Below are 12,883 nucleotides of genomic sequence, written 5' to 3' on the forward strand. Positions count from 1 at the left end.
AAAGACTCCGTCTAGTAGAAACGCTGCCTTTGCGTTTTCTTGTTTGTGGCCCTGTACACCTCGTTTGAGTGCCTGCTTGTGGTGGGATGTAGACAGCAGTGATGATTACAGATGAAAACTCTCTTGGTAGATAAAAAATAAAAAGGTTTACTATGAGGTATTCTAGTTCAGGTGAGCTAAAGCTTGAGACTTCCTTCACACTTAAAGCAACACACCAGTTGTTGTTTACAAAGCGGGAACACCCCTCCACCTTTGGCTTTTCCTGAGTCCGCTGTCCAGTCGCGACTAAGCATGGAGAACCTTAGAGTTTTATGTTTATATCACCCGTCAGCCAAGTTTCTGGAAAAGCATAGAATATTACATCTTTTCACGTCCCGTTGGTAGGAAACTCTCAAACGGACCTCACCCATGTAGTTCTTCAGTGACTGGACGTTTTACGATAAAACAGAGGGGCGTGTCGGACGATTTTCTCTGTATCTGAGCCAGAAGACTCCAGCCCTCCACCCTCCAGCAGGGCACGTCTTATTACTGGTACATGGTTCAGTTCTAAGGTTGTGTTCTAATGTTCGGTTCTAAGGTTCGGTTCTAAGGTTGTTTTCTAATGTTCGGTTCTAAGGTTGTGCTCTAATGTTCGGTTCTAAGGTTGTTTTCTAATGTTCGGTTCTGAGGTTGTGTTCTAATGTTCGGTTCTGAGGTTGTGTTCTAATGTTCGGTTCTAATGTTCGGTTCTAAGGTTGTGCTCTAATGTTCGGTTCTGAGGTTGTGTTCTAATGTTCGGTTCTAAGGTTCGGTTCTAATGTTGGGTTCTAAGATTGTGTTCTAATGATCAGTTCTGAGGTTGTGTTCTAATGTTCGGTTCTGAGGTTGTGTTCTAATGTTCGGTTCTGAGGTTGTGTTCTAATGTTCGGTTCTAAGGTTGTGTTCTAATTATCAGTTCTAAGGTTGTGTTCTAATGTTCGGTTCTGAGGTTGTGTTCTAATGTTCGGTTCTGAGGTTGTGTTCTAATGTTCGGTTCTGAGGTTGTGTTCTAATGTTCGGTTCTGAGGTTGTGTTCTAATGTTCGGTTCTGAGGTTGTGTTCTAATGTTCGGTTCTGAGGTTGTGTTCTAAGGTTGTGTTCTAATGGTGGGTTCTAAGGTTGTGTTCTAATGTTCGGTTCTGAGGTTGTGTTCTAATGTTCGGTTCTGAGGTTGTGTTCTAATGTTCGGTTCTAAGGTTGTGTTCTAATTATCAGTTCTAAGGTTGTGTTCTAATGTTCGGTTCTAAGGTTGTGCTCTAATGTTCGGTTCTGAGGTTGTGTTCTAATGTTCGGTTCTAAGGTTGTGTTCTAATGATCAGTTCTAAGGTTGTGTTCTAATGTTCGGTTCTAAGGTTGGGTTCTAATGTTCGGTTCTGAGGTTGTGTTCTAATGTTCGGTTCTAAGGTTGTGCTCTAAGGTTGTGCTCTAAGGTTGTGTTCTAAGGTTGTGTTCTAAGGTTGTGTTCTAAGGTTGTGTTCTAAGGTTTGGTTCTAAGGTTTGGTTCTAATGTTCGGTTCTAAGGTTGTGCTCTAATGTTGGGTTCTAAGGTTGTGCTCTAATGTTGGGTTCTAAGGTTGTGCTCTAAGGTTGTGTTCTAATGTTGGGTTCTAAGGTTGTGCTCTAATGTTTGGTTCTAAGGCTGTGCTCTAAGGTTGTGTTCTAATGTTTGGTTCTAAGGTTGGGTTCTAAGGTTGTGCTCTAATGTTTGGTTCTAATGTTGGGTTCTAAGGTTGGGTTCTAATGTTGGGTTCTAAGGCTGTGCTCTTCTAAGGTGGCGTTCTCTGATTCAGGTATGCCTTCTCAGAGGACGGTGGCCCAACCATTATCCCCAAACCAGATCCCAACACTCCTATTGGTCAGCGAGATGGACCCAGTGTTCTGGACATACAGAAGATAAACCGACTGTATGAATGTGGTACGTAGTTTACAGCTTCACCCATCTCGGTGTTTGAGTGTTTGTGAACGATATGTTTTCATGGCATCACTAGTATGGCGTTTAATTTTGTCTGCTAGGTGGCCTGGTGTAACTCCGATGAAGACCACAATCCGCTTACAAAGTGATGGAACAAATCACTTCCTGTTTTTACCGATGCACATTTTAATCATGTTTATGAAACTTAAGATCGGAGAACGTGTCAATAAAGTCCGTTACATGTTGTTGTACGATGTGATTTATTAAAGTGTGAGATTTCGTATGGTCGTTATCACAACTGATGACCACATGGGGATTAATGGGCTACCCAGCATGCATCTGGTGATCAGGGTGATCCTTCTCAGTCCAAGACCATTCTAATCATTCATGACAGCTCCTCTGCCGCGGGTTCTAACACCTCGCATGGCTGAAGGAACCGACACCTCATTCAGACTATGTGTTTATGTTCCATACAAAGACATTTGTTTTCTACATAAGATAATGTTTGCCATCATTTTGTCATACCGGTCTTCTCCTAAGGCTGTCAATGATTGTTCCCCCATAACAATATCCAAATCTTACAATATGTCCAATTGTCCTTTTACAGTAGAATACCACCAAAATAGCTTTTACAGTAGAATACCACCATAGAGATTTTACAGTAGAATACCACCATAGAGCTTTTACAGTAGAATACCACCATAGAGATTTTACAGTAGAATACCACCGTAGAGCTTTTACAGTAGAATACCACCAAAATAGCTTTTACAGTAGAATACCACCGTAGAGCTTTTACAGTAGAATACCACAATAGAGCTTTTACAGTAGAATACCACCGTAGAGCTTTTACAGTAGAATACCACCAAAAGAGCTTTTACAGTAGAATACCACCATAGAGCTTTTACAGTAGAATACCACCATAGAGCTTTTACAGTAGAATACCACCAAAAGAGCTTTTACAGTAGAATACCACCAAAATAGCTTTTACAGTAGAATACCACAATAGAGCTTTTACAGTAGAATACAACCATAGAGCTTTTACAGTAGAATACCACCGTAGAGCTTTTACAGTAGAATACCACCGTAGAGCTTTTACAGTAGAATACCACCATAGAGCTTTTACAGTAGAATACCACCATAGAGCTTTTACAGTAGAATACCACCATAGAGCTTTTACAGTAGAATACCACCGTAGAGCTTTTACAGTAGAATACCACCATAGAGCTTTTACAGTAGAATACCACCGTAGAGCTTTTACAGTAGAATACCACCATAGAGCTTTTACAGTAGAATACCACCATAGAGATTTTACAGTAGAATACCACCATAGAGCTTTTACAGTAGAATACCACCGTAGAGCTTTTACAGTAGAATACCACCATAGAGCTTTTACAGTAGAATACCACCGTAGAGCTTTTACAGTAGAATACCACCATAGAGCTTTTACAGTAGAATACCACCATAGAGCTTTTACAGTAGAATACCACCATAGAGCTTTTACAGTAGAATACCACCACAGAGCTTTTACAGTAAAATACCACCATAGAGCTTTTACAGTAGAATACCACCATAGAGCTTTTACAGTAGAATACCACCACAGAGCTTTTACAGTAAAATACCACCAAAAGAAGCAGATGACTGCTTTCTGGATCATTCTAGATCAGCTGGGGGCCCAGGTCAGCTGGGGGCCCATGATCTCGCCATCACGGTTGACAACTCCATTGTGTCCTCCTCCCAGAGTGCTAAGAGCCTTGGCGTGACCCTGGACAACACCCTGTCGTCCTCCGCTAACATCAAGGCGGTGACCCGATCCTGTAGGTTCATGCTCTACAACATTCGCAGAGTACGACCCTGCCTCACACAGGAAGCGGCGCAGGTCCTAATCCAGGCACTTGTCATCTCCCGTCTGGATTACTGCAACTCGCTGTTGGCTGGGCTCCCTGCCTGTGCCATTAAACCCCTACAACTCATCCAGAACGCCGCAGCCCGTCTGGTGTTCAACCTTCCCAAGTTCTCTCACGTCACCCCGCTCCTCCGCTCTCTCCACTGGCTTCCAGATGAAGCTCGCATCTGCTACAAGACCATGGTGCTTGCCTACGGAGCTGTGAGGGGAACGGCACCTCCGTACCTTCAGGCTCTGATCAGGCCCTACACCCAAACAAGGGCACTGCGTTCATCCACCTCTGGCCTGCTGGCCTCCCTACCTCTGAGGAAGCACAGTTCCCGCTCAGCCCAGTCAAAACTGTTCGCTGCTCTGGCACCCCAATGGTGGAACAAGCTCCCTCACGACGCCAGGACAGTGGAGTCAATCACCACCTTCCGGAGACACCTGAAACCCCACCTCAGGTCAGGTCAGCTGGGGGCCCAGGTCAGCCCAGGTCAGTTCAGCTGGAGGCCCAGGTCAGGTCAGCCCAGGTCAGCCCAGGTCAGTTCAGCTGGGGGCCCAGGTCAGGTTAGCTGGGGGCCCAGGTCAGGTTAGCTGGGGGCCCAGGTCAGGTCAGGTCAGTTCAGCTGGGGGCCCAGGTCAGCCCAGGTCAGCCCAGGTCAGTTCAGCTGGGGGCCCAGGTTAGCCCAGGTCAGGTCAGCTGGGAGCCCAGGTCAGCCCAGGTCAGTTCAGCTGGGAGCCCAGGTCAGCCCAGGTCAGTTCAGCTGGGAGCCCAGGTCAGTTCAGCCCAGGTCAGCCCAGGTCAGTTCAGCTGGGAGCCCAGGTCAGGTTAGCTGGGAGCCCAGGTCAGGTTAGCTGGGGGCCCAGGTCAGGTTAGCTGGGGGCCCAGGTCAGGTTAGCTGGGGGCCCAGGTCAGGTTAGCTGGGAGCCCAGGTCAGGTTAGCTGGGGGCCCAGGTCAGGTTAGCTGGGGGCCCAGGTCAGGTTAGCTGCTAGTGTGTGCTCCTGCGTTGAAAGGCTCTTCGTGTGGACAGCCGTGCTCGTCCCCTTCTTCTTCTCTTCCTACGCATCGTTGAGGTCACTTTCTGCTTTCCACTGTCCTGTCGTAAGCTGCGCAGGAAATTGAAGGACAGGTAGAGGGACAGGTAGCTGAGGAACAGGTAGCAGGCCCACAGAATGACCATTATGGTAAAAATGGTCTGAAATACCTTTTTGCCATTGAGGTAATATGAGCTATCTAGTCATACTCAGTAACGCGAATAGATAATCCCCAGAGAAGTAAAAAAATAAATAATAATAAAATCTTCCTCTCAGTCAAATTAGTCCTGAATGTTTTTGGAGAGTAGCATCGTGCAAATAATTCAATCGATTATAAAAACGGTCTTAACAAAATCCTGTTCTACAACTGCTGTAGTTATCAGAATAGTCTTCTTTCATATGTTATATATATATATATATATATATAAACAAAATAGTATTGATGAATTGACCACTTGTCTTCAGTGGTGAGAGTGGAATCTGGACTCTACTCCAGAGAGGAGACTAATGGCAGCGTTACATTCCAGCGCTGTATCTATTTAGCTCTATTTAATCAGCTTAAACCAGATTAGTGTCTCAGATACTGCCCCACAAAGAAAGCAGACATGTTTATTAACTTGGTCTTGAACAGTAAATACAGTTGTATCATTGATTATTGATTTCGCTTTGTCATTATGGGATTTTGTGTGTAGATTGCCGAGGAAAACATTTCATTTCATCCATTTTAGAATAAGGCTGTAACACAACAAAATGTCTGAAAAAGTTAAAGAGCTCTGAATACTTTCCGAATGCAGTGTATGTCGTCGGTTAGATGACGCCTTGTGGAAGATCGACAGCTACGTTGGGGATTGTAGCTGAAGGTCACACTGAATCTGAGAATAATTTGAGTACCACTGGTTTGCACCCCGGTGATGAATTGTGCAGACCTCACTACCCTCTGGAGAGCCTTGCGGATGTGGGCGGTGGTGCAGCCCGACAGGATGCTCTCAGTTGTGATTCTGTAAAAGACAGTGAGGGTCTAAGAATATTGAATTTGGTACAATTCATTCCTTAAGTTCTAGACCTCAGCTGAATCTGGTAATGAATGAAGTGGCTGTTGAAGAAGTTGAGACTAAATTACATGGTGTTACCTTAGATTGTAAACTGTCATGGTCAAAACATATAGATTCAATGGTTGTAAAGATGGGGAGAGGTCTGTCCGTAATAAAGAGATGCTCTGCTTTTTTTGACACCACACTCCACAAATCAAGTCCTGCAGACTCTAGTTTTGTCTAATCTTGATTATTGTCCAGTCGTGTGGTCCAGTGCTGCAAGGAAAGACCTAGTTAAGCTGCAGCTGGTCCAGAACAGAGCGGGATGTCTTTCTCTTCATTGTAATCAGAGGGCTGATATAAATACTATGCACGCCAGTCTCTCTTGGCTAAGAGTTGAGGAGAGACTAACTGCATCACTTCTGCTTTTATAAGAAACATTATTCTGTTGAAAATCGCAAATTGTTTAGATAGTCAACTTACACACAGCTCTAACAAACACACTTATCCCACCAGACATGCCACCAGGTTTTTTTTCTCCACAGTCCCCAAATCCAGAACAAATTCAAGAAAGCGTACAGTATTATATAGAGCCATTACTGCATCCTAATAAAATACCAAAAATACCTGAAATATGTGGCGTGGCTCAGCTGAGGATTCTAGAGTAATCTGTCAAACAAAGCCACATTATTAAAGTGTTTCTGTCCTGTTTAATTGCTGGATGAGAAAATTACGCAAAGGAGGCATGACAGAACCACTATCAGTCTGTACTGCATTTCATTCGTCCTAGTTGAGGTGGATTCATTCTACTGAACACGCTGAACATGTTCCTTCAGCATAGAGGGTCAGAACCATAGAATTACAATCAGAATCATTCTACAATCAGAATCAGAATAATTCCATGGTCAGAAACTCTGTCGTCCACCTTCCCAGGAACCACTGGGTCTGGGCTAACCAGACAGGAAGTGACTGGAGTACAGTGTGTTCTAAATAGCACCCTATTCCCTATATAGTGCACTACTTTTACAGCACCCTATTCCCTATATAGTGCACTACTTTTATAGCACCCTATTTCCTATGTAGTGCACTACTTTTATAGCACCCTATTCCCTATATAGTGCACTACTTTTACAGCACCCTATTCCCTATATAGTGCACTACTTTTATAGCACCCTATTCCCTATATAGTGCACTAGTTTTACAGCACCCTATTCCCTATATAGTGCACTACTTTTACAGCACCCTATTTCCTATATAGTGCACTACTTTTACAGCACCCTATTTCCTATATACTGCACTACTTTTACAGCACCCTATTCCCTATATAGTGCACTACTTTTGGTCACTATATAGGGAGCAGGGTGCCATTTAAGGGATGCAACCTTGGACTGCAAGCTGACTGGCCCAGTTCTTTCTGGTAACAGCCAATCAGCCATGCTGTTGTTGTGATGTGAACGTGAACGGTATTGGTGACCATTCTGGATCAGAGCAATAAAAAAAAAATATTTTCAAAAAGTTTTTCTTCTGAGTTTTCACTTTTCTATTCTAATAATTTATGTAAATTTTTTTGGGGGGGCCAACGAAATATATATAATAACAGACCAATAAGGAACAAAACATTTACAGCCGTGCTAAATAGTTGGGAAGAGATTTTCGATGTACTAATTCCATGGCACTTGGTTTAAAAACTGATTCAAAACTTAAAGAGTTTTTCAATTTAATTATACAACATTCTTGCAACCAATAGAATGTTATTTATATGGGGGATAGAACCTTCCCAGCTCTGCAGATGTTGCTGCGAAGAGACATAATCATTATATAATTTGTTTTGGTGTCTGTCCACATGTTGCTCGTTTTTGGTCGCAGGTTCAGGAATGGCTGAATCATTTTTTTTCTTAGCCGTTTTAAAAAACACAACTTTTATTTAAACAGGGAGTCACATTTAGATTAAAATCTATTTTACAAGAGAGCCCTGTATACATTACAATAAAAACAGAACAATAAAACATACACATATATGTGATTAAAACAATATAATTCAGCACACAATAACTGAATAAACATATTTAATGAAATCAATCCCATTCAACTACATAGAGGTCCTCAATCAATAATGGAAACTGCCTGAGAGACACCAGCACATCTAGGCTGCAGTGAACTCTGCAGATTGTTCCATAAATTAGGGTCAAAGTTGAAATATTTACCTGGAGCTAACTCTGCAGATAGCACTGCTGGGTGATTTATAAAGTCATAGTCAATCCATCAATAATATAATAATACTTTTAGCAAAAACATTTATCTTTAATTTACAATCTGTAGGAAAGGTTCAGAACTTTTGTGAAATGTCACGTCCTGACCAGTAAAGGGGGGTATTTGTTATTGTAGTTTGGTCAGGACGTGGCAGGGGGGTATTTGTTATTGTAGTTTGGTCAGGACGTGGCAGGGGGGTATTTGTTATTGTAGTTTGGTCAGGACGTGGCAGGGGGGTATTTGTTATTGTAGTTTGGTCAGGACGTGGCAGGGGGGTATTTGTTATTGTAGTTTGGTCAGGGCGTGGCAGGGGGGTATTTGTTATTGTAGTTTGGTCAGGACGTGGCAGGGGGGTATTTGTTATTGTAGTTTGGTCAGGACGTGGCAGGGGGGTATTTGTTATTGTAGGTTGGTCAGGACGTGGCAGGGGGGGTATTTGTTATTGTAGTTTGGTCAGGACGTGGCAGGGGGGTATTTGTTATTGTAGTTTGGTCAGGACGTGGCAGGGGGGGTATTTGTTATTGTAGTTTGGTCAGGACGTGGCAGGGGGGGTATTTGTTATTGTAGTTTGGTCAGGACGTGGCAGGGGGGTATTTGTTATTGTAGTTTGGTCAGGACGTGGCAGGGGGGTATTTGTTATTGTAGTTTGGTCAGGACGTGGCAGGGGGGTATTTGTTATTGTAGTTTGGTCAGGACGTGGCAGGGGGGTATTTGTTATTGTAGTTTGGTCAGGACGTGGCAGGGGGGTATTTGTTATTGTAGGTTGGTCAGGACGTGGCAGGGGGGTATTTGTTATTGTAGTTTGGTCAGGACGTGGCAGGGGGGGTATTTGTTATTGTAGTTTGGTCAGGACGTGGCAGGGGGGTATTTGTTATTGTAGTTTGGTCAGGACGTGGCAGGGGGGTATTTGTTATTGTAGTTTGGTCAGGACGTGGCAGGGGGGTATTTGTTATTGTAGTTTGGTCAGGACGTGGCAGGGGGGTATTTGTTATTGTAGTTTGGTCAGGACGTGGCAGGGGGGTATTTGTTATTGTAGTTTGGTCAGGACGTGGCAGGGGGGTATTTGTTATTGTAGTTTGGTCAGGACGTGGCAGGGGGGTATTTGTTATTGTAGTTTGGTCAGGACGTGGCAGGGGGGTATTTGTTATTGTAGTTTGGTCAGGACGTGGCAGGGGGGGTATTTGTTAGTGTAGTTTGGTCAGGACGTGGCAGGGGGGTATTTGTTATTGTAGTTTGGTCAGGACGTGGCAGGGGGGTATTTGTTAGTGTAGTTTGGTCAGGACGTGGCAGGGGGGTATTTGTTAGTGTAGTTTGGTCAGGGCGTGGCAGGGGGGTATTTGTTATTGTAGTTTGGTCAGGACGTGGCAGGGGGGTATTTGTTATTGTAGTTTGGTCAGGGGGTCAGGACGTGGCAGGGGGGGTTATTGTTATTGTAGTTTGGTCAGGACGTGGCAGGGGGGGTTATTTGTTATTGTAGTTTGGTCAGGACGTGGCAGGGGGGTATTTGTTATTGTAGTTTGGTCAGGACGTGGCAGGGGGGTATTTGTTATTGTAGTTTGGTCAGGACGTGGCAGGGGGTTATTTGTTATTGTAGTTTGGTCAGGACGTGGCAGGGGGGTATTTGTTATTGTAGTTTGGTCAGGACGTGGCAGGGGGGTATTTGTTATTGTAGTTTGGTCAGGACGTGGCAGGGGGGGTATTTGTTATTGTAGTTTGGTCAGGACGTGGCAGGGGGGTATTTGTTATTGTAGTTTGTTCAGGACGTGGCAGGGGGTGTTTGTTTAGAGTGTCTCGGGGTTTGTTGGTCTATGTGCTTATGTAAGAGGGGTGTTTGTTCAGAGTGTTCCGGGGGTTTTTGGTCTATGTTCTATGTTAGTGTATTTCTATGTTCACTCTTTCTATTTCTATGTTTAGTGTTTGTTGATTGACCTTCAATTGGAGGCAGCTGTTCCTCGTTGCCTCTGATTGAAGGTTCTATGTATAGGGGGTGTTTGTGCTATGGGGGGGTTTGTGGGTAGTTGTCTCCTGTTTTGTGTCTGAGCACCTGACAGGACTGTTTAGTGTCTGAGCACCTGACAGGACTGTTTAGTGTCTGAGCACCTGACAGGACTGTTTAGTGTCTGAGCACCTGACAGGACTGTTTAGTGTCTGAGCACCTGACAGGACTGTTTAGTGTCTGAGCACCTGACAGGACTGTTTAGTGTCTGAGCACCTGACAGGACTGTTTAGTGTCTGAGCACCTGACAGGACTGTTTAGTGTCTGAGCACCTGACAGGACTGTTTAGTGTCTGAGCACCTGACAGGACTGTTTAGTGTCTGAGCACCTGACAGGACTGTTTAGTGTCTGAGCACCTGACAGGACTGTTTAGTGTCTGAGCACCTGACAGGACTGTTTAGTGTCTGAGCACCTGACAGGACTGTTTAGTGTCTGAGCACCTGACAGGACTGTTTAGTGTCTGAGCACCTGACAGGACTGTTTAGTGTCTGAGCACCTGACAGGACTGTTTAGTGTCTGAGCACCTGACAGGACTGTTTAGTGTCTGAGCACCTGACAGGACTGTTTAGTGTCTGAGCACCTGACAGGACTGTTTAGTGTCTGAGCACCTGACAGGACTGTTTAGTGTCTGAGCACCTGACAGGACTGTTTAGTGTCTGAGCACCTGACAGGACTGTTTAGTGTCTGAGCACCTGACAGGACTGTTTAGTGTCTGAGCACCTGACAGGACTGTTTAGTGTCTGAGCACCTGACAGGACTGTTTAGTGTCTGAGCACCTGACAGGACTGTTTAGTGTCTGAGCACCTGACAGGACTGTTTAGTGTCTGAGCACCTGACAGGACTGTTTAGTGTCTGAGCACCTGACATCACAACTGGATGGTGTTCAGATATAGATGGGGTGGCAGGGTAGCCTAGTGGTTAGAGGAGGCAGGTAGCCTAGTGGTTAGAGGAGGCAGGTAGCCTAGTGGTTAGAGGAGGAGGCAGGTAGCCTAGTGGTTAGAGGAGGCAGGTAGCCTAGTGGTTAGAGGAGGAGGCAGGTAGCCTAGTGGTTAGAGGAGGCAGGTAGCCTAGTGGTTAGAGGAGGCGGGTAGCCTAGTGGTTAGAGGAGGCAGGTAGCCTAGTGGTTAGAGGGGAGGCAGGTAGCCTAGTGGTTAGAGGAGGCAGGTAGCCTAGTGGTTAGAGGAGGCAGGTAGCCTAGTGGTTAGAGGAGGCAGGCAGGTAGCCTAGTGGTTAGAGGAGGCAGGCAGGTAGCCTAGTGGTTAGAGGAGGAGGCAGGTAGCCTAGTGGTTAGAGGAGGCAGGTAGCCTAGTGGTTAGAGGAGGCAGGCAGGTAGCCTAGTGGTTAGAGGAGGCAGGTAGCCTAGTGGTTAGAGGAGGCAGGTAGCCTAGTGGTTAGAGGAGGCAGGCAGGTAGCCTAGTGGTTAGAGGAGGCAGGTAGCCTAGTGGTTAGAGGAGGCAGGTAGCCTAGTGGTTAGAGGAGGCAGGTAGCCTAGTGGTTAGAGGAGGCTGGTAGCCTAGTGGTTAGAGGAGGAGGGTAGCCTAGTGGTTAGAGGAGGCGGGTAGCCTAGTGGTTAGAGTAGGTGGGTAGCCTAGTGGTTAGAGGAGGCAGGTAGCCTAGTGGTTAGAGGAGGCAGGTAGCCTAGTGGTTAGAGGAGGCAGGTAACCTAGTGGTTAGAGGAGGCAGGTAGCCTAGTGGTTAGAGGAGGCGGGTAGCCTAGTGGTTAGAGGAGGCAGGTAGCCTAGTGGTTAGAGGAGGCGGGTAGCCTAGTGGTTAGAGGAGGCAGGTAGCCTAGTGGTTAGAGGAGGCAGGTAGCCTAGTGGTTAGAGGAGGCAGGTAGCCTAGTGGTTAGAGGAGGCAGGTAGCCTAGTGGTTAGAGGAGGCGGGTAGCCTAGTGGTTAGAGGAGGCAGGTAGCCTAGTGGTTAGAGGAGGCAGGTAGCCTAGTGGTTAGAGGAGGCGGGTAGCCTAGTGGTTAGAGGAGGCAGGTAGCCTAGTGGTTAGAGTGTTGGACTAGTAACTGAAAGGCTGCAAGATTGAATCCCCGAGCTGACAAGGTAAAACATCTGTCGTTCTGCCCCCTGAACAAGGCAGTTAACCCACTGTTCCCCGGTAGGCCGTCATTGAAAATAAGAATTTGTTCTTAACTGACTTACCTAGTTAAATAAAGGTAAAATAGATGGGAGGGATTGAGCGGAGCTGAAGGATGGGACTAAAAACAAACTAAATATAACTATTGTAAAGTATTCGTTAAATGTATATAGTATATATAAGCTGGAAATAGAACACAGGAGGCTGCTGAGGGGAGAATGGCTCATAATAAGGTCTGGGATGGAGCAAATGGAATGGCATCAAACACCTGGAAACCATGTATTTGATACCATTCCGCTGAATCCTCTCCAGTCATTACCTTGAGCCAGTCCTCCCCAATTAAGGTGCCACCAGCCTCCTGTGAAGTAGAAGCATAAGTATTGTTGTCCATTAGTTTATTCCAATTAAGGGAGGGGTGGTAGGGTTAGGGGGAAATAAAGAAAAAAAAAAAATTATATGTATATATTTACCCCAAAAATATATGGGGGATTGGAAATGATGCAGACAATTACATTGATGGAAGTTACAATTTTACATTTACATTTTAGTCATTTAGCAGACGCTCTTAACCAGAGCGACTTACAGTAGTGAATGCATACATTTCATACATTTATTCTCCGTACTGGTCCCCCCCCCCCTTTAAAAACGTCTAACAACAGAACACTCCGG

The 12,883-nt window shown here is 45.3% G+C and overlaps 1 protein-coding gene across 1 annotated transcript in view; it reads left to right on the forward strand.

Moving 5' to 3' along the window:
- The window catches only part of LOC106582570 (low choriolytic enzyme), a 5,603-nt gene extending 3,428 nt beyond the window's left edge, over positions 1 to 2,175 (forward strand). Inside the window, exons 4-5 of the mRNA XM_082967266.1 lie at positions 1,809 to 1,933; positions 2,032 to 2,175. Of these exons, the coding sequence (XP_082823392.1) occupies positions 1,809 to 1,933; positions 2,032 to 2,045 (139 nt within the window). The 3' untranslated portion in view covers positions 2,046 to 2,175. The remainder of the gene's footprint in view (positions 1 to 1,808; positions 1,934 to 2,031) is intronic.
- Positions 2,176 to 12,883: the final 10,708 nt, after the last annotated feature.

The sequence above is a fragment of the Salmo salar genome, chromosome 21 (assembly GCF_965601325.2).
Source record: "Salmo salar chromosome 21, fSalSal1, whole genome shotgun sequence".
NCBI classification, from domain to species: domain Eukaryota; kingdom Metazoa; phylum Chordata; class Actinopteri; order Salmoniformes; family Salmonidae; genus Salmo; species Salmo salar.